Genomic DNA, 20,376 nt, shown 5'->3' with positions numbered 1-20,376 from the left:
TTTTGCATGCACGTTTAATTCTCTTTATTTCATGTTTAGTTTGACAGCAAACTTCAAATGCGACTGGCAAAAACTTTGTGAAGAATTGTTAACTACCTGGCAGACTGCCGCTCTGTGTGAAGTGAGTTTAGTTGAGTTCCTTGCCACCATATAGCGCTCATATCTTGAATTTTTGCTCACAAGTCAAAGCAGACATTGGCTGGAACAACTGCTTATATCTTGAAAAACTCGTAAGTCGGGTCACTGCATGTCCACCATATTTGTTAACTGTGTTACAACGGCTCGGCCATCTTTGCTGTGTATTGTGGTACGACCACCATATTTGTGCGTGTTTACAGCCTGTCCCAGCGCTCTTGATGGCTAACCTTTTGTCCAATTTCCTACTAAATTCTCATGAAGTATATGACAGTCATGTTGTATATGACAGTTATTTACCACCATCGAGTTTCTGACCTCCCACGTGTTCCTGGCGTGCGCGGTTTAATCCCTCGCCATCATATTTCTCCTTTTACACGCTCCCTCTTTCTCTCAGCACCACATCTAATCTCCGCTTTCCTCCCCCCCCCCCCCCGGCTCATATATCTCTCTAACGACTGTACCTTTAAGTCGCTGTCAGCCCTGACACCTCCCCTTTGAATGCCAGCGGAGGCATGCAATCTGTCTCTGCCTATCTGCCCAATACAGCAGGTGTGTGTGTGTGCACCAGGACGCACGTCCATTTGTGTTCGCCCCCGTTCCTGTGTGAGTCCCTTTCACAGCATGTGTCCTTCCCCATGCCCGTCAAGTGTAATAGTAAGTGATGGGATAGCCAGAAGCCTAAACAAGCTTTAGCTTGGGGAGTGGGGGGTCAGCAGTCACTATCTATCTAACTGTCTCAAAGAGAGAGAGAGGGAGAGGGCGGGTGCGGGAAGACGGAGGTATACAACATTTATTATTAAATAGTGCAGGGCCGCTGTTTACGGATATTGTTGAAAATACCACCAGGAAAATCCAGTTTGCTCACGGAGGCTTGTCACAACAGTCCGGTGGTGGGGGGAAAAAAAAAGTCATTACACCTGTTGATACTGATGGTGCGAGGCCATTTTATTTCAGCAAGGCAAAAGAGCAAATGTATAAAAGTCAACGGGAGTGTCGTGCCACAATAGGTCGGCGATGGTGCAGCATTGATGGCGAGGGCAAGTTTCCATGGGGAATATATGTGGACTATCTAAAATCCATCCATGCATGTTCTCTCCCATGCTTGTGTTGGTTTTATTTGAATTCTTCATCTTTCAAAATAGTGGTGCAGGTAATCCAAAGAATTGTTCATTTGACGATACAAGCATAGCATTTAGCAGAAATTCTCACTGCGGAGTAGACTTGTCTCGTCACCTGTTTTGTTTGCCATTACTTGAACTGGGAGAACGGTTTTGGCCTTATTCCAAAATGACTGCCAAATCACTGTCTAATAGGCAAACTATACTAAAGTTAATAGTAGTGCTTTATACATATTCATCTATATACAGCAACTTGATTGTTATGACTCTTTGTAGGAATTTGTTCATAAATACTAGAAAAAAAGTAGTTATAGTAACTGTCGCTAATGGTGTAGTGTTTCATTGGCCTTACTTGGGTTCAGTTCCTGTCAGGGTTTTGTGGTACTGGTGGAAAATGTGGAGGATCCCAGCACAGGGAAGCAGGGAGGCAAGGCAGGATCAATTAAACATATATATATATATTTATTATGAAAAACACAAGGCAACCAAGACGTCGTCAAATCCATCCATCCATTTTCTGAGCCGCTTCTCCTCACGAGGGTCGCGGGCGTGCTGGAGCCTATCCCGGCTATCATCGGGCAGGAGGCGGGGTACACCCTGAACCGGTTGCCAGCCAATCGCAGGGCACATACAAACAAACAACCATTTGCACTCACATTCACACCTACGGGCAATTTAGAGTCTCCAATTAATGCATGTTTTTGGGATGTGGGAGGAAACCGGAGTGCCCGGAGAAAACCCACGCAGGCACGGGGAGAACATGCAAACTCCCACCGGGGATTGAACCCTGGTCCTCAGAACTGTGAGGCTGACGCTCTAACCAGTTGGTCACCGTGCCGCTTAGTCAAATCCAAAATACTAAATTAACAAAGTCCCAAAAATCAAGGGTCGAAGTAACAAAGATACACAAGGAAAAAAAAAAAACCCACTCACCTTGACAGGAAACATGAGAAAACTAGAAACGTGACTTGGAGAACCAATGATCCGACACGGACGGGAAAAAAAGCAGGGAACTACAGTAAATACAAATTGACAACATAACGAGGCACACCTGGACGAGACACGAGTGGGGCGCTGATTGGCAGACAAGCGAGACAAGAACAAGTGGAGACGAAAACCGAATGATTTTAACAAGAAATGAACAAGAGACAGGGACGCAAGACATAACATGAAACAGAACTAAATCTATTTAAAAAAATGCAAAAGTCCACAAACGAAGACAATGACAGTTCCCACTCAGTGACACTGCGAATGTGTAACAAAGCGCCATGCTAATAAGAAAGATGATATGAACACAATAGATGAATAAGCTCCACCCTGATCCTATTAATGCAAATGTTAAATTCTTTTTCTTTGGACCAGATTTTTTTTCGGTGCTTGGGTGTTTAGCTTGTATCGCTACTTGTCAGTCTGAGTCACAGCGCGTTCCCTTCTGAACCTCTGGGGCTGACAACGAGGTTAATCTGCTGTTCGACCCCCCGTCGGAGTGCCTCGCTTCCTTGGTGGGTGGGGGCGGGGGGTCACTCCGCCGTCTCTGGAATCTGGTGAACAGTACAAATAAGAATGGCTCTTGGTGCTAATAGTTGGTGTAGCATGTCTGCCAATTATGCTGGTGCTGCAACAGTCCAGTGTGTTTGTGGACTGTTGCAACAAGTCCGCCGTCTTTGGGGAGTTACTTGGAGCGTGTTTGTTTGTAGTGACATCACTTCTGCCATGTTTGTAGTTTATTTCTGCATTCCCACCATGTTTGTGGAAAATTTGGCTAATTGCCCACCATGTTTTTGGACTGCGTCACAATCAGTCCGCCATCTTGGAGGAGTGTATTGCAGCGTGTCCACCATGTTAGTGGAGAGTTCTACATCATGCGCTTTGTTTGCAAGATTTGTTGCGGTATCGCTGCCATCTTTGTGGAGCATTTTCATTTCCGCCATGTCTGTGGCTAATTTTTACAACACGTCCGCTATTTTTGAGGTTGCAGCATGTCCACCAAAATAGAGGCCGAAGCTTTACAGGTATCAGTGTCGCATCATGGGAAGGGGGACATAAATGGAAACAAAACAGTGTCGATCGTTTGCATATGGTCATATCCAGTCAAAGTACTGTTTGCGCATGGCGATGCCAAATGTTAAGTGAGCTGACTGCTTTTAAAATTTGCCTGAAATTTGCCGCTGAGACTGCAACGTGCGAGAATTCATTCTCCACTCTGGCGAAAGTGTTTTTAGACCACAGGTGAACATTGCGCCATAAAGTAAAAGGACCAGTTGGTTCAGCTGGCGTTCGAGAGACGTAACCTGAAAATGTCCAAACAAGTGGATGGACACTGTCCCATATGGAAAAATGCCCACACTGACCACCTACAACTCTAAAGTAGTCTAAAGCTAAGCCAATGTGTTTAATGTACCTTACAGTGCCCGCCATGGCATATCTATATAGAGTGAGTGAGTGAGAACGTTTTGGTAGATAGATTAGTGCTGCCTTGAGATACAAGTGTTTGGCTGATTTATTTATTTATTTTTCCCTTTTCTTTTCTTTTTTTTGCAAATAGAATCCATATGGGGTGGTATTGTAACGCTTCAAGCAAACTGATATTTGAACACAAACACTGTAGCAACACGTAGACAGATAATATTCTTTATCCTCTGCAAAAAAACATGTCTGCCTCCCGCTGGCTGAGTCGCACACACCAGAAGGAGCTCCAATCATTTCAATGAGAAAAGGTGACTTGAGATATGAGTGTTTTGTGTTATGAGAAAGTTCATGTAACAAATTAAGGTCGTATTTTAAGGCACCACTGTGTTATTAATTATTTATTGAGCGACGGAATTTGCCCCCCACAACCTCCCGTACTGACCTAATACCCCTCCTCTCAGATATTGCTCTGACGCCGACACTGACGTAAACGTGTGTGTGTGTGTGTGTGTGTGTGTGTGAGAGAGACTAATTGAATGGATGGGTCAAGGACTCGGCGTGTACACACACACACACACACACACTATACTTGTATACTGTACATGTCACTCAGACTCGTGCTATTAATCAATCACATGACTCCAGACCATGAACTTTGGCCATCACTGGAGGAAATAAATCAAGATGCACAGAGAAGCAAGAGCATTGATAGTATGACATTTCCTTAAAAAAATTTTTTTTTGTTAGTTTATAATTAGAAGAGATTCATCTCTTTTTCCTCAGTCCCTTGCACATAGAATAACATGAGAAAAAAGACATAATAAATGAATGTGCTTGCCCTTGACTCTCCAGCCAACCTGAACAATTCTGACCTCTGGACCTCCCCTCCTCCTTAGTGTGTGACTGTGCGTGTTTGCGCTGAGCGCTGGTGTCAAACAGAGTTTATCTGACGATTATTTGAATGCTAACGAGATGCCGCATGATGAAACGTGGCGAAATAACAGACGCAGGCGTTTGTGAACTCAGATAAAAACACCATTAATGTCCTTAACAAGCAAAGCGTGTGTTTGTGTGTGACTGTAGAGCTAGTAAATTAATGTGAGGTGATTCGAAGTGATAGGAAAGATGTCGAATGGAGTGAACGGTTGTGATAATCACATGGATACAAATCCAATATGTCTTACACGATCGGGAGGAGATTATAATGAGGCTTGATCTTTTTATTATTATTTGTATTAATAGCAGTTAACAGCATTACAGGTTGAATAGTAGTTATAGTCAATAACAAATTGATAATCTAATCCAGTTGTAAATACAGTATATTTGTCACAACAAGTGCAGTAAAACCACCATGACCAACATTTGAATAGAGTAGCGTAGTAGGCCTAAGTGTTCATCAAATAATGAGGCATAGGTTTTATTCCTTAAAATACCACTATTGATATGTGGACCACACTTGGAGTCAATCAGATGTTGGATAATTAAAGTAGCGCCGTCCTATACAGTGCGGGATATCGAAAATCTGCGCGGGTATACCCCCGGCAAACTAAAAGAATAAATGAATAAAAAGGAAAAAAATGATAAAGATTGTAAAAAAGAGGGAATATGTGTGTCTGTGAGTGCCAAACTACAAATATTTGGGGGTCCACTGTATACGAACATAATAAAAGACAATGTAAGGAGAGAAAGAGATTTTATAAAGTGTAATTATTGTACTTTGGGACAAGCTGCAAGTTTCTATCACTGTCAAGAACTGCCAAAACCTCGGATAGTCTGCGTGTGAGCGTCCGGCTGGATTTGTTCGCCTACTATAGCTCCTTGCTAGAATTTGAAGAATTTGAATGGACTGTTACAAAATCTTAGTAAGTATTCTTAGAAGAGTGGAGGCTGCTTTCTCTCTCTTTTTCTACCTGTCGGCGCCATGGCCGACACGTCACAATACAGCGCCCACAGTTGCGTTGCTTGCTCAAGGACACCACTTACTGTTGTGGCTCAGTCGTCATGGTTACTTTGTGAGAATGCTAACGAAACAGCCACATGAATACGGGGTGAAAAAAGAACATCACACTTCCATCCGGACTGATTTATGTCCCCCATAGCGACCCTGCACGCCTGCCTCGCTGTAAACCTCCTCCTGATTAAACGGCGTATTCAATCACACTTGACAACCGGGCTGCGACTTACGTGCTCTTATAGTTCTGACTAATCTCATTTAGATGTAGTTTCAAGCACAAAAATCTCAAAAGAGGACATGATTATTGTTAAGACCGTGAACCCTGTTTATTGTGGGATTGTTTATTGTTTATTATTCCAAAGCCACTCACGAAGATCCGCGATAGAGAGACCATATAAAATGTTGTTGTTGTTTTTTTAACATAGTTCTACCCTTCCCAAATTCTTTGAAGACAGTTAAACTTATTAAATCACACCTAAAGTTATTAAAAGGCACGTTTTAAAGTATTCCGTAGCCGTTCTTGGTCTTTCGCTCATATATCATTTCGCTCATCAATTCTGAATTGTGTCGTCTTGTAAACAAATTCCCTACTAAGTATTTTTTTTCTTCCCTGTGCAGTATTAAAGATGGTCGTCATGAGGATGAACGTTCCAGTAGATGTGGTCGCTCCACAATGTTGTGTGCGTGCGTGTTAGTATTCCATGGAAGTCCACAACTGATTTGTTCTGCCTGGTCAATTGCTGCATTTCTAGAACATAGCAACTTTTAATTTCCATTTTTTCAAAAGACTGACATGTGATTGCTCCACATTGTTGCGTGCATCGGAATTTATGTTCTGGGGAGCTACATGACTTATTTGTTCTGCCCCGTTGTTGGGTGCTTTTTTGTATTCATTTAAATTTTGTTTCAATCTTTAAAACACTCTGACATGATTGCTCCACAATGTTGTGTGCATCCATAGTTATGTTCTGGGAAGGTGTACAACTTATTTGTCCCGACCATTGGTTTGCAGAATTTCTCAAAAATAAGTTTTATGACTGTGACATGATCACTTCACAATATTTTGTGCGTCTATGTTTATGTTCCATTGAGTCATTTTTTTTTTTTTAAATGTTGCTTTCAAAATTTTTAAGATAGTCTCTTGTAATTGCTCCACAACATTGTGTGTATCCACATTTGTTCCACCCAACATGCAGTCTCTCTGCATTTCACCATAAAAATCCTTTGTGTTTAGTGGCACTTTCGCTTGACAGATGCGACAAATGTACAAATAAAGGTCTCCCCTATAATAGACCCCTCCCCACATTGTCTATGTAAAATCATAGAGAAGCAGGACAATTTGTCCGTTCTTACACACATCATCCCCGTGCAAACTGATTTACGTTTGGTCCGAGTGGGGTGGGGTGGGGGGGGGCAACGTAAGTGTGAGCCAGGCGGGCCGTGAAGCTGATTTATTTGCTTACAATTGTGAAGAGAAACCTTAACCCCCACGAGGAGGATGGGAAGAAAGTAAATGGTTTTTGAATTGATCCTGTTACTTGCTCTGAAGGGTGAAGTTCACTTGTGTTTTAAGTCTGTGGGGGTCTTACTTAATGTTTCTACGCCCACATTTCTTTGCCTTTCTTTGTATTATGTTCACATTTCACATTATTAAAAAAAAAAATTATAATAAATACATTTTTCATACAGCCACAATGGCTATAAAGTGACAATCAGATGCAAGTGAAAGAAAGAGAAAAGGAGGCTGACAATCGCATTAGTGGAACTGCATGCTTCCTTTTGAGCGTGTGTGCGTGTGTGTGTGTGTATGTGCGTGCGTGTGTGTACAGTGCATCGAGTGAAATCACATTAGCAAGGAAAGGACAGGCTAGCTAATACCAGTGGAGTGCTTCCCCGACCACACACGCACGGACACACACAAAAGCATAATATATAAAATTTAAAGAGTGCTGGTCACACACGCCTCTCCCTTTATGAGAGTGATTCCCATCCATTAATCATCAGTTAATGATCTTTGTTGTTGCACACAAAAATGTTATTTGTTCATTCTCATGGTACAAAAAAGCCACGTTTAGTACAACAGAATAACCACACCTGAATAACAACATAAACCTGTGAACATTTATGTTGTTATTCAATGAGAAACTAGATTGCTTCTCTCTGCATTCTAACATAATGTAATGTAACATCATTTAATGTAACATAGCATAGCATTTCATAATATTACATTGTACGAGTGCAAAGCATTACATAGGTAGTAGCGTAGCACCTTAACATAGCATAACATACAATGACATAATGTAACACAGCATAGCCGATCAGGGTGCAAAGCACCGTGTAGCATAGCAGGACAAGAAATAGCAACATAACGTAACTGAGCATACACATAGCGTAGTATTGCGTAGTTTAACATCATAGCATATCTTCGCGGAATCCTAACATACTGTATGTACTGCATAACACCGTGACATATACAGTCCCCTCCAAAAGTACTGGAACTGCAAGGTCAATTACTTTGTTTTTGTTGTATCCTGAAGACATTTGGGTTTCAGATCAAAAGATGAATATGAGACAAAAGTTCAGAAGTCCAGCTTTTATTTTATGGTATTTACATCATAACACAATTTAAAACTAATACAACCCGACATAAACGTAATTGGCACATTGTTGGATGACTAAATCCATATTTCAGTGATCCACATTGCACCTTTGTAATATTATTCCTAACTATAAAACTCTACCTGGCATTCCAATTTATTTTTTTCCATGTTGTTTTTGCAACAAAAAGGGAAGTCATTACAACCTTTTTTTTTTTTTTTTTGGTCACCTTGACCAAGACTGCAGGATGACACAACCACTAATACTTTACAATATATAATCCGACGCGGCTAGAAAGCAAAGGCCTTAGTGTCCTGCAATGATAACTCTAAAATAAAGCTAGAAAAGTGCCTTTACTTTTAGCGCCAAAGATAATTTTGAATAATTAATTAATGTTCCTGGGGATAAACAACAACAAAATTATACTGTATAGTTGGCTGCCTCCTTCGAAGACCCTCTCAGAAAATCCAACAATTGCAGCATTGCCTTTGTGCCCCCTCCTTGTTGTTTGCCTGTTTATATATCAAACAACACTGTGGGTTCACATCTCTATTGGCTTTAATCTTGTGGCATGATTTATTTAAAAGCCCCGAATCCACTGGCAGCTTTTATTGCCATCTCAAACTACGCCCCCCCCCCACCACCCCCATCCTCTTTTAAAATTTAAATGTATTTTCAAATAATGGAGAGTTGTTTGTGTTGTACCTCGGAGGCTGGCATATGAGGAGCACACACATCTAGTGGTGTAATCAAACCAGTTGAGAATAATAGAAAAATGATTTCCTGCAAGCCAATTTATGTATGCCGCTATTGTTATTCCACACCACTTCTACTCTTGGTGTAGTTACCAATTTTCTACTGGTTAAGCAAAATATCTTTCACAAAATGCTACATTTGAATAGCATCGGTACATTATTTACCTGCTTTTTTCCACTTAATATTAATATTATAGGTGTTGTCTACAGTGTTGTTACAGCTGTGGCTGTTGTGAAAGCACGATATGAATACAGTTGAGAAATGCGATTTCACAATTTTGTATTATTCTTTTTATTAATAGTAATTTGTCTTGGACTCTCTTTCTCTCTCTCTCTCTAAATATATATATATATATATATATATATATATATATATATATATATATATATATATATGAGAGAGAGAGTCCAAGCCAAAAACCTGAAACCATAAAAATGCAAATGTCATTTTTATTTTTTAGCAGCTTTTTTCATTATTTTCTTAAATCCCCACTTTTGTTAATGTATAGGGGGAATTTTTTTATATATTTTTATAATATTGCATGTGATTTCCGAGTCATGGGATTCTGACGAATTTGGGAGTGATACAGAGAAAACTTAAAATGGCAAAAAAAAAACAATCATAATAATAGAAACCATTAAATTGGTAAACCAGTATATTAGCGCAAAAGAACATGTTAATTAAAACTGATACACGACGAACTAAGTTGTGTTTTTATGAGTTTACTTCCTTATGAAGCCATGCAGAATTGATATGAGAGTGTTGTTGATGTCTTTGTTTATTTGTTTGTTTTTTTGCCTCTGCAGACTAACAGGTTTCCAGATGCCAGCTCCGGTCACTAGCACTGGAAATGTCTTCTCTTTGAGGCTGACGAGCGACTTCGCCGTCTCCGCACACGGCTTCAAGCTCATCTATGAAGGTCAGAACGTGTCAACACGTTGGCATGTGTGAGTGTGAGTGTGTGTGTGTGTGTGTGTCTATGTGTGTGCGCGCGCGTGTCAGTGTTTACAGCATCACTGTGAGAGTTAAAAAAACAAACAAAAAAAAAACACACGACCCAGGGGTCACCCCTATCTCTACGAGCAAGGCCTTCCATGAAATATTGCTCTTAGTCAAGTCAACATTGCATTGGCTCAAAAGATTGTTTATGTGGTGATGTATTGGCTCCAATGTGCTCACAAGATCCCGAAGAAGAAGCACAGAGTGAAAACGTGACATGAGTATGATGGCAGTGTGCTACACAAAGGGGTGGGGGGGGGGGGGGGGGGGAGCACAGAGTGACTGTGACAGCAGGATTCTACAAGAAAAGCCGGAAAAATAAACACAGAGTCGGTGAGTGACAATGTGTGATAGCTGTGTGCTGCACAAAAACCTGAAAAAGAAGCACAGAGTGGCCATGACAGAAGTGTGCCACACCCAAGTCTGAAAAAGCAGCACAGAGCAAGATTGTGATAAGGCCTAACAGAAGTGTGAAAAATTTGGGAAAAACAAGCACAGCATGATAAGGCCTGAGAGGAGAGTTCAACACAAAATCGGGAAAAAGAAGCACATAGCGGATCAAGTGAACAATATTATAGCAAAAAAAATTGCCCCAACATAAGCACTAAGCCAACTGGCATTGAGTTGCGCATCCACAGCGTCCCGAAAGGCATCGTGTTGATCTTCCACCGTATCAATATGAGGGCCTCCTATCTTTCTCTTTTATTCCCAGTTCAATTTCTTTGAACAACTTCAGAGAAAGTTCTCCCAGAATTAGACATGTTCAGTTTTCAGCTTGTCACGGGTGACACTTTAATTCCTTTCCCACAGCGAACGGCTGTCAAGACGGGCCGGCGTTGTGAGCGATCGAGTCGGGCGGTAGGAGGACCGCACTGTGACCCAAAAGTGGAGCATTTTCAAGATGAACCCACTTACTGTAATAAGGACTCTCTGTTTGAGACGTAGGAGAAAAAGAAGACAACATATTTTTCTTTCCTCCAAGCCTTCATTTCGGAGTTTGTGAAAATGGTTGGTTTCACGGTTCCTGAAGCTGAGCATACAGTGTGCAAAATAAGTCCGTTTCAAGACCGATTCCCAAACGGCTGACGGACAGTTGAATCGATTTAAAGTCTGGTTGAGCTCCAAAACGATTGATTTCATGGGTGTCCATTTTTTACTTGGCCTGGACAATAATCCAGGTTGTGGCGTGTGCTTTTTTTTTTTTATTTTTTTTATTTTTCTCTCTCCTGTATTGTCATGTTGTGATTACTTTATAAAATGTCACAGATCAATTCTCCAGCAGTAAACAACTTGTCATTCTCACATATCAAAGCTCGGATATACAGGAAAGAAAAAAAAAAAAAAAGACTGAAGTTGCACCTAAAATTAGAACTCATTATACATGATCGTCACTGTGTCCAGATCACATTTAGATTAGGAAAAGAAAGAACTTTGACTTCCTCATTGAGGAAGTTAGCATAAATATCGTCAGGGCTGCGGGGGCAAACACAATACAACCAACTGAACAATTTACAACAACGTTGGACTGCGCAGAAGTTGTCTTACGCACGCAATTTTCATTGTCACTTTTTATTTGTTATTTTTTTTACCCTGCTCTGTTATCATATAATTGTCACTTGTGATGTAATACAAAAGCACCAACCACTTTAGTTTATTCAAATTGACTAAATAATAATAGTGGGCTCCTTTTTCCCATCGGTAACTACAATGATCTCATTGCATACATTTTGATTGTGTTCTCAAAGACTATCATTATCACGTTGTATCTCAATTTTTTTAAAGACAATATATGCAAATGGTATAAAATGTATAAATAATATATGTCCCAACAGATACCAGAGGGTCCCTAAAATAAAAACAAAACAAGGGATAGATTAAGTAAATGTTTAGTTCAAGATGCAGTACAGCGGACTACCTATTCGTAGTTTACTACCACAAATTCACAAGATGTTTTATTAAAAACTTGACCCTCATGAATGTGTCGTGTAGGTCGCAGCCATTCTGTCTCCAATTGGGAACAGGTCCAAACGACTCGTGTGTATGTGCAACAGGAGGTGTCATCTGAAGACTCCCCGGTTGTCTATACATGCATCAGCCGCAGTTCGGCATATACAGCATCCCATAATATTCACAGAGGAGAGCTATACATGAGCGGAATGATCCAATGTGGATTATTTTTGGCAGGTCCAGTTGCGCAATATGTAATCCCCCCCTGTTATCCCCACGCTGGACGTATTTCAGTTTTTTCGATTTTGACATGTATTGTCTGCAACACTTTGTGTTTCTAGCAAAGAAACGAGGAGAAATATTTGTTTAGTCTTATTGGTTTAGTATTCAAACGAGATTTTAGCTGGGGGGATTTTCAGCATGTATTGTACACTTTAATTAAAAAATAGGTATATTTCATGATGCTCATTGTTATGTAGTCCTTACGTTTTCTTATAATTTTCTAACTTGACATTGTTTTAATATGCACTTATTAAAATAGACAGACATTCTTCTGTGAAACTATTGCAGTACACTATAATGGAAAAAAAAAAAGAAAAAAAAAGATATTCACTAACCTCAAAATGTTTGAGGTATATTAGGCTGTCGAGTGAATGAAATTTCAGGACGAACCTTAAATTTCCTGTACAGGTGAACTTAATTTGACCTAAGTCCACCTGTTGAAGATTTCAGTACTTTTTGCACAACCTGCTATACTCTACCTAGAAACTGAACGACAAAACATTTTGACATCAGGACACGAAAACGCCATCTAGCAATGGTCTGAAACGGGAGTGTCTCAGATTAGAAGTGGCCACTGATCTGAGAGACTCACCGAGTATCATCAGCAGGTTGCAACAGAGATACAGAGAGACTGGAGGAGTTACAGAAAGACATAGTAGCGGATGTCCTTTGAACTGTATTGTTCGATATTACAACTGTTCCGTGTTCTCTGGCTTCCTCCTCCATTCCCAAAACATGCAGGTTAGGTTATTTGAAGACTCTAAATTGGTGTGAATGTGAGTGTGAATGATTGTTTGTCTATATGAGCCCAGGGTGTATCCCGCCTTTCACCCAAAGTCCGCTAGGCTCCAGCTCACCCACAACCCTAATTTGGACAAACACTTTAGAAAATGAGTCGGTCTCGTTGCCGGGGGGCTGTTCAGCAATGATGCCGGCTTTCGCGAAATCTCGGACAACAGTCAAAGCAGATACCTTAGCCAAGGCATCCACAATCCATAAGCGTGTCTCTTCGTAGGTGCCAGTTTCGGGGGTCCTTTGCCAAACCGATGTTGATTTGCACAAAGCACACACCGGCACTAAATACCTACTGGGGGTGTGCCTTTAGCGTCCGCTGTCACGCGCACCCTTCCCCCTTTAACGTGCGCATGCTGTCCTCAGTCACGTTCGCCTTTCCTCCATATAAGTAGCGTGTGGGCAGGAAATGCTCCCAGTCAGTCAAGCGGAGCGTTCATCAAAGTCACACAACAACATTTACAGATTTTGGAACTCGGCGCACACATAAGGCGCGCCGCATTATAGGGCGCCCTGTCCATTTTGGAGAAAATGTAAGACTTTTAAGTGCGCCTTATGGTTGTGAAAATACAGTAATTGGTCTGAAAATTATTTTGCATTTGCTACAAATTATACGTCTTTGTTCATCTATCAACGCCAGTAACATACAGTATAGTGACATGCAGAACAATAAAATGTTGTAACACTAGATGGCAGAATGTACAATAACTCTGTTCATAGAACAGTAATAAAGTGTTGTTCAACTCAACAGGTCCAGATTGTTTATTACATTGGGACGAGATCACCTTAATTTCAGTATTCATATTCTAGTGACATTTTTGTTTGGTGTTGTGCCGTGTGATTTTACTCATGTAAAATATGTACCTTGGCACAATAACATTTGGGAAACAGTAGTGTAGTGCTTTACATAATTGAATTTGGTGCAAGCGGCGCGGAATTGAGTCCCCTCACAGCCCCCATTCAGACCAGTGATCCGTTCACGTTGGTGGAGTCCAGCCATGTGACACAAAATGGATGGATGGAGCCCACCTGCTTGGAAATATCTCAGCATGAGATGTTAAAACCACAATGCCGTCAAGCTGGCATGAATAAAAATGGAGCAGATGAGTTGAGAATGTGGTCAAAGAGCACATAGGGGGTCCATAGCCGACATGCCCCCGGTGCCGACACTGTCAGTAGAGGTTATGTGATTAGAGGGACTCCACTTCCCACCTGGTTCGGGAACGCCTCGGGCACCCCTTACCCCAGGGGGAGAGTCCGCCCACGTTGGCGTGGGGATGATTCCTCGATTCTCTCCTCCACTGCATAGATTTTTGGAGTTAGAATGATATCCCTCATTTCTTGCTTTGAAGTCATTGTGGGATATCTACACAACACACACTTTTTTCCTGTGAAGACCGCCACGCCATCACTAATTCATGGCGCAGCACACATGCACGTTGTATTTGTATGCATGTGTGTGAGAGGGAGAGAAAGGGAGTGATGTATTATTTAGCATCATGTCAGAGGCGGTTTGATATTGTGCTGATGAGAAAGAATCACAGATGATCACGAACACACGCACACACACACACACACCATGTTGAATAATCATTCTTTTTGTTTCCTCCGTCCTCCTTCACCTTGTTCACTTGCCTTAAGTCCATTTAAAATGACAGTGGCCAGCCTACAGCCTGTGAGGGCACCATATTTGGTCATCACTGGATAAAATGTCAACTAATCTGGGAGCGTCTCAGAATGTTCTGAACTCCTGCTTCCATGCCAGAGTCGTATTGAGCAAAATAAGGCTGAGGGGAGCCTCCGAAACGCCATAGACGGGCTAACGGAACTTGGCATAGATGTTACAGTAACTATTAAACGACAAAAAACTGCTACTTTACCACACACAGAGCAGCAACACATACAAACAAAGCATACAACAATACTCACTGGCAAATATTCTCTCTCATCTGTGGGAACAATAACTCTCACTGGAGTTCAGTTCGGGACTTTCTCTGCCTCTTCTTGCTTTTTAATTATTCTGCATGTCTTCTGATATACCCCAGTGCTGTCTGGCATTATGGTGGCACAACATGCTACGACGCTAAAGGTGTCAAATTGTTAACTTGGGACATGCAGAAGTATTAAAAGCATATACCTGCATAATATAATTTAGTTTTTGTTTTGTTCTTGTTCATCAAATCCACACTATAACATAATTATTTTAAGTTAAGTGGGAGGTGGGTAAAAACGTTTGTAAGAGGCCAACCTGAACTCTAAATACCACCATACTCAGCGTGTATTTTTAAGTGCCGTGTCATGTTCCTCTTGCGAGGGTGATCAAGTCGCGTTATCAGTTGTGGTGACAACACTTGAGTGTGTGCTGACAAAGACACTCAGTCATGTAATGGATGTGTCCTTTTCACTGACAGGGAGGCACAAAAACAGCAAAGACAACTCTTGTGTTTTTTTTCTTTTCTTTTCAGACCAAAAAAGAATAAGCAAACATCTCTGATGTTGCCTTTTTGGACTTTTGCTCCTGGCGAACATTTTTGTTTGTTGAATATTCAATTTGGACCTCAACTCCACTTCTCAGTACCAATAAGCTTGTTTTCTTGAGATGAAACAAAACAGTCAGCCAAAAACATATTAATATTGGATCTTTTGATCAAAGAATTTGCATGCAACCTTGCTATGAATAAAACATAACCTGTGATGGCAACCCTGCTTTGCTGGCATCCTTGACCTTCTGTGTTAATTGTAAAATGTAATCGAGTAAATTTGATCAGATGCAGTTGATGGACAAAAGTGATGCACAGAATAGCATGCGACCTCATGCGACATCTTGTCTTCCATTATCAGATGCATTGGTTTGGCTTGGAACGTGATTTGTGGCCTTTAAAGTATGATTAGTGTTGGTATGGGCGTTCATGCCGTCATAAAACCTTAATTAACTCTTCAGACAATATTTTGATTATACGGCTGACATTTTTAAACTGTTATACAGGTACAGCATTACACAGCTGGGCTAGGCTCTAGCTCATCAACAACCCTAATGAGGATAAGCGGTATCGAAAATATTATAGATGAATGGCTGGAACACTCAAACCCCAAAAACTGAGCATTGACATTCACTTTTTGCTTGAATCATCAGTGTAATAGGATACACATCGAAAATGTGTGATTTGCAGATGTAAATAACGGGAGATAAAAGCTGAAATGTTACTATTATGCGAGAAAGGATGTTATTTATGTGGCAATCGTAGGCTACACATGATTGTGGTCTGCCATAACTGGAGGCTGACTCTTTGTCACTTCCTGTGTTTCCCACAGACGAAGTGACTGATCTCTTTCTTCACCGCAGCCACGTACATATCTCTCACTAGCAGTTTTAGCACACGCATCTTGTTTTATTTACCCCCCCCCCGCCCCTCCTTTTTTCACGTGTTTCTTTCATCTCTTCTTTTATTGCACTGTTACATGCGGCACACCGGCAAACACGCATGAGGCTGTGCACATATACGCGGGTGCGGCTCGGGTCATGCATTTCAAATGAGGGAGAAAATGTCAGCGCTGTCCCTGGAGACAAAACTGGGGGTGTAAAGCCCTAGATGCGTGTGTCCGCAATGGAAATGTTTGTTCGCCGCATATTGCGGCAGGCGGAAAGTACACTTTTAAGTTACATCACAAAAACACAATTTCCCATTGGATTAATGTAGTTGTGGAGTCTAAAGTTTCACCATCATAAAACCTTTAACTGTACAGCCAATGTTTGAAGTAGGCTTTTAAGATGAATTGCCATATAAGTATAAGCGGGGGTTAATCAATGGGATCTATTATTACATTATTTACATGAACCATGACCACTCCCTTAAAACAATACAGTAATTATTTTGTCTTCACAGAGATTCAGTCACAGGTAAGCTGTTTTAAGGGGTTTTATAACGGACTGGTGTCCTAATGACAGAATGTCCATGTATCGGAGTGACAACATAATAATGTCATTACAGTAAATGGATCTTGCCTTGACAGGACACTGATGATGTCTCACGTCCAAAATCCAATTTGTGTAAGCCTGAGAAAAATGTCTGCAAAATGTACCAAAACATGGTTATCGGTGTGGCACCTTGGTATTTTAATTAAAGTGTAGCAGGTGGCACAAACCAGTTTGATGTGAGCCAGATGATATATTGACCTCATCTGAATGATGTTCACTAGCTTTTGTAAAAGAATCATAGCCAACTTGAAAATGATTTATTGATGCCAAATTCAAGCCTGTCAGATGCTATCTGACAATATTACAGACTCATTTGGAACTTATGTGTCCGTCTGTCTTGTCCTGTCCTACTCTGGCATATCCTGGCCGGTCTAGTCCAGTTTTGTTTTGGGTCGAATTAGTGTAGTGCGATATGGATAAAATTTTATACACAGTACCAACGCAGTAATTTTCTTTCATTCCGACAACGATATGTAGTGTAATGTGCAACGTTGAACACATTCGTGCTCCTTCAGCAGTGCCGTAAACAAGTATTTGCAGGTGATGTGGCTGCAGTTACATCAACCTTCCTGAAATGTTCATACAGTGTTAGTGTAGCGTCCAAGGCGTAGGGCGTCTCAAGTCAGTCTTGCCACACAAAAACTCAGGAACTCATTCTGTCTTGGAGCACGTGTGACAGTGGTCATCCGGCAATAATTGGCATCCATTACACATGCACACTGCACATACTTTATTTATTGGCTCAAAAGTGACCTGCATAAAAAAAGTTACAGTCGCCTCTGTAGCACGTCATCCCTGCGTCCCGCTCTCGAGGCGTGACTAATCGATTTACGCTCAATCCAACTGTTACACTTTGAAACAGTGGGATTAAGCCTTTGTCCATTGGTCATGCCTGGACTGTGAGGCACAAGGATGATGTAATAGAAATGAAATAGAGTGTTATTGTGTTACCGTCTCCATTAGGAGTATTAGCAACAGGGCTAATACTATACCCCACACATCAAAATAACAATTTCAACAACAGACCTTAATGTCGTACGGTAGATTATTTAAAATTTCGTACAAGATATACATCGTATATCTTGGTGGAAACAAAAACATAACAATGTAGGAGAACAAGGAGTCTCCAGTATTTACTTTTCAATAAGGAGATAAATGTGTCATTTGGAATTTACTGTACACAGTTGTGTGTGTCTCTGTCTGTGTGTGTGTCCGTCTTGTCCTGTCCTCTTGCATTTACTAATGTAAATATAGGAAGATCGATCGCTGTGGAGTGAAGATCAAACAGATGGTTCCATATGAGTGAAGTGATGAAAAACGGATGAATATGTCATTGTTGGATCACGTTTTGATGCATGGATGGATGAGAATTCCCGGTACGGAGACAAATGTCATCCGGAAGTAGAACTAAAGGCAAAACTCAGCAATGTGCAGACTGTGGAATATAGTATTTATAGCATAGTTATAGTATGTTAGCACGCTTAGTCGTTTCTCGCCACATATCCTCAAATCATGAATATGGATGATGTCACCATTTTTGCCAGAAACAGCACCTGGTAGTCCCAGGTTTTGATGATGGTTAGATATATATGAATGATGGATGACTGAAGGAATTGATGGATGGGTCAAGTGACTGACTGATTGATGGACGATGTCATAACTTGAATGTTTGCAAACATCAGTCGACTTTGGCTCGAGTCTATTTTTATGATCCGACTTAAATGTCACCACGTTGAGTCACTCTGTGCACCATTTACTTATTGTTACTTGCAGAAAAAAAGCTTCTCCATTCATAATATGGCCACAAAAATCACCCAAAAATACAGTAAGCTTGTAATTTTGAGCTATGAATGTAATGTTTATAGGTTTTGGAGAATGTGTCCTTGCATGCACATTCAGTGCATTTGTATTGAGTGTGTATTTGTCACGCAGCTCTCCGCGGGCTTGCCGTGACGTTAGTTTTAATAAGTCACACTGCAGTAAGTCTGCCTATTAGATACCCCGCACAGATTGACACGCACATACTGAAGCTAGCCAAGCAACGCATGCAACTGATGGTGTTAGCGCACACACACACACACACACACACACGTGTACCGCATTTAGTCCTGGCCCTTACAAGATACTGTAGGTCCTATGTAAGTGTTTTTACCACAGCAAGACATCAGTAGTTGCAAGAAGAGGAATGCATTACGTAAAGTATTCTGACAACCACCGCAGCTGCTGTCACACTTATAATAAACATGAGCGCCCTCGATTAAAAACATACAATCGTTACTTGGAACAAAGAGTGTAGAACAAAATTACAAATCCTTGAGCGATGAGCCACATGCTGCTTCACCAAGATATTAGCTGATCACGTTTCAGGTTGCGTTGGTATAATTCCATTACAACTACGAACTGTAATTTTCTCCATTCCTTTAAAAATGGACATAAAATAATTAATTTCTGAGCCCATTGGAATACTGTTGCGAACCAAAAAAGAAGCATCTACCAGGACACTCAGATGTACCGGTATTATTGCCTGGAGTCTTACCTGCTCATCTTTATTTTTTCTTTAAACACCAATTTTGCTTGATACAATTTGTAATGTACTAATATTATTTAATATTATTTATTAAAATAAAAGCTGACCAACTGATGGACCACCACCCCAATATACAACTATCCCCAGCCACTATTCGCATAAAACCAGGACTTGAACTTTCGGTAAAGTCTTCACCAGAGTTGAACAGACTTCTGCGAGGACACACACACGTGCTGGGCATTTCTCTACAGTCTCTAATGTGTACATGGCATACTGCTTAATGATTTACATGTCACTTAGCAGCATTAACCTTGGAAAGGCCTCCGCCCCGCTGTCAGCGCGCTTGCTGTCACTTTCTTTGAGGACAAGTCAAAGATCTATCTGAAGTGGCTGCTGAAGGGAAGGGGGGAAAAAAACACCCTCCGGCGACCCCTAGGGGCGTCGGTGATCATTACCGGCTTCACATCAAGCAGAGGGACTCACTTCAAAGGTGACGGTTCTTGGCAGGTGAACTTCAGGAAGGGTTATAAAGTTGTACGTGTCTCTCGCAAGTCTGACAATAGCGACCACGGGTGGGAATCTTGAAGTTTTCCCGATGGTATAGCGATACAAAATTTGTTCTTGGTCTGGGATACTATATTGTATAATGACACACAACCATTCACATCGACTGTAGGACAATTTAAATTCTTCAATGAACCTAATGTGGGATTTCAGATTGTGGGAGTAAGATGCAGTACCAGGAGACAACCCACGTAAGCACGGGGAGAACATGGAAACTCAACACAAAGAGCCAAGGCCAAGATTTGAACACTAAACGTCAGAACTGGGAGGCAGACCTGCAACCACTATGCTACCGTTCTGCCCAGATTCATAATCA

At 41.1% G+C, this 20,376-nt stretch overlaps 1 protein-coding gene across 6 annotated transcripts in view; it reads left to right on the top strand.

Annotated features, from left to right (window-relative positions):
- csmd3b (CUB and Sushi multiple domains 3b) overlaps positions 1 to 20,376 on the top strand; it is a 386,559-nt gene that overhangs the window by 153,804 nt on the left and 212,379 nt on the right. For all 6 annotated transcript variants that reach the window (XM_061760284.1, XM_061760282.1, XM_061760283.1 and 3 more), the window contains exon 5: positions 9,780 to 9,892. In XM_061760284.1, coding sequence (XP_061616268.1) covers positions 9,780 to 9,892 — 113 coding nt within the window. The remainder of the gene's footprint in view (positions 1 to 9,779; positions 9,893 to 20,376) is intronic.

This window comes from Phyllopteryx taeniolatus, chromosome 21 (assembly GCF_024500385.1).
Source record: "Phyllopteryx taeniolatus isolate TA_2022b chromosome 21, UOR_Ptae_1.2, whole genome shotgun sequence".
NCBI lineage: Eukaryota > Metazoa > Chordata > Actinopteri > Syngnathiformes > Syngnathidae > Phyllopteryx > Phyllopteryx taeniolatus.
Note: the sequence above shows the minus strand (reverse complement) of the source record. Positions and strands in the feature narration are given on the sequence as shown.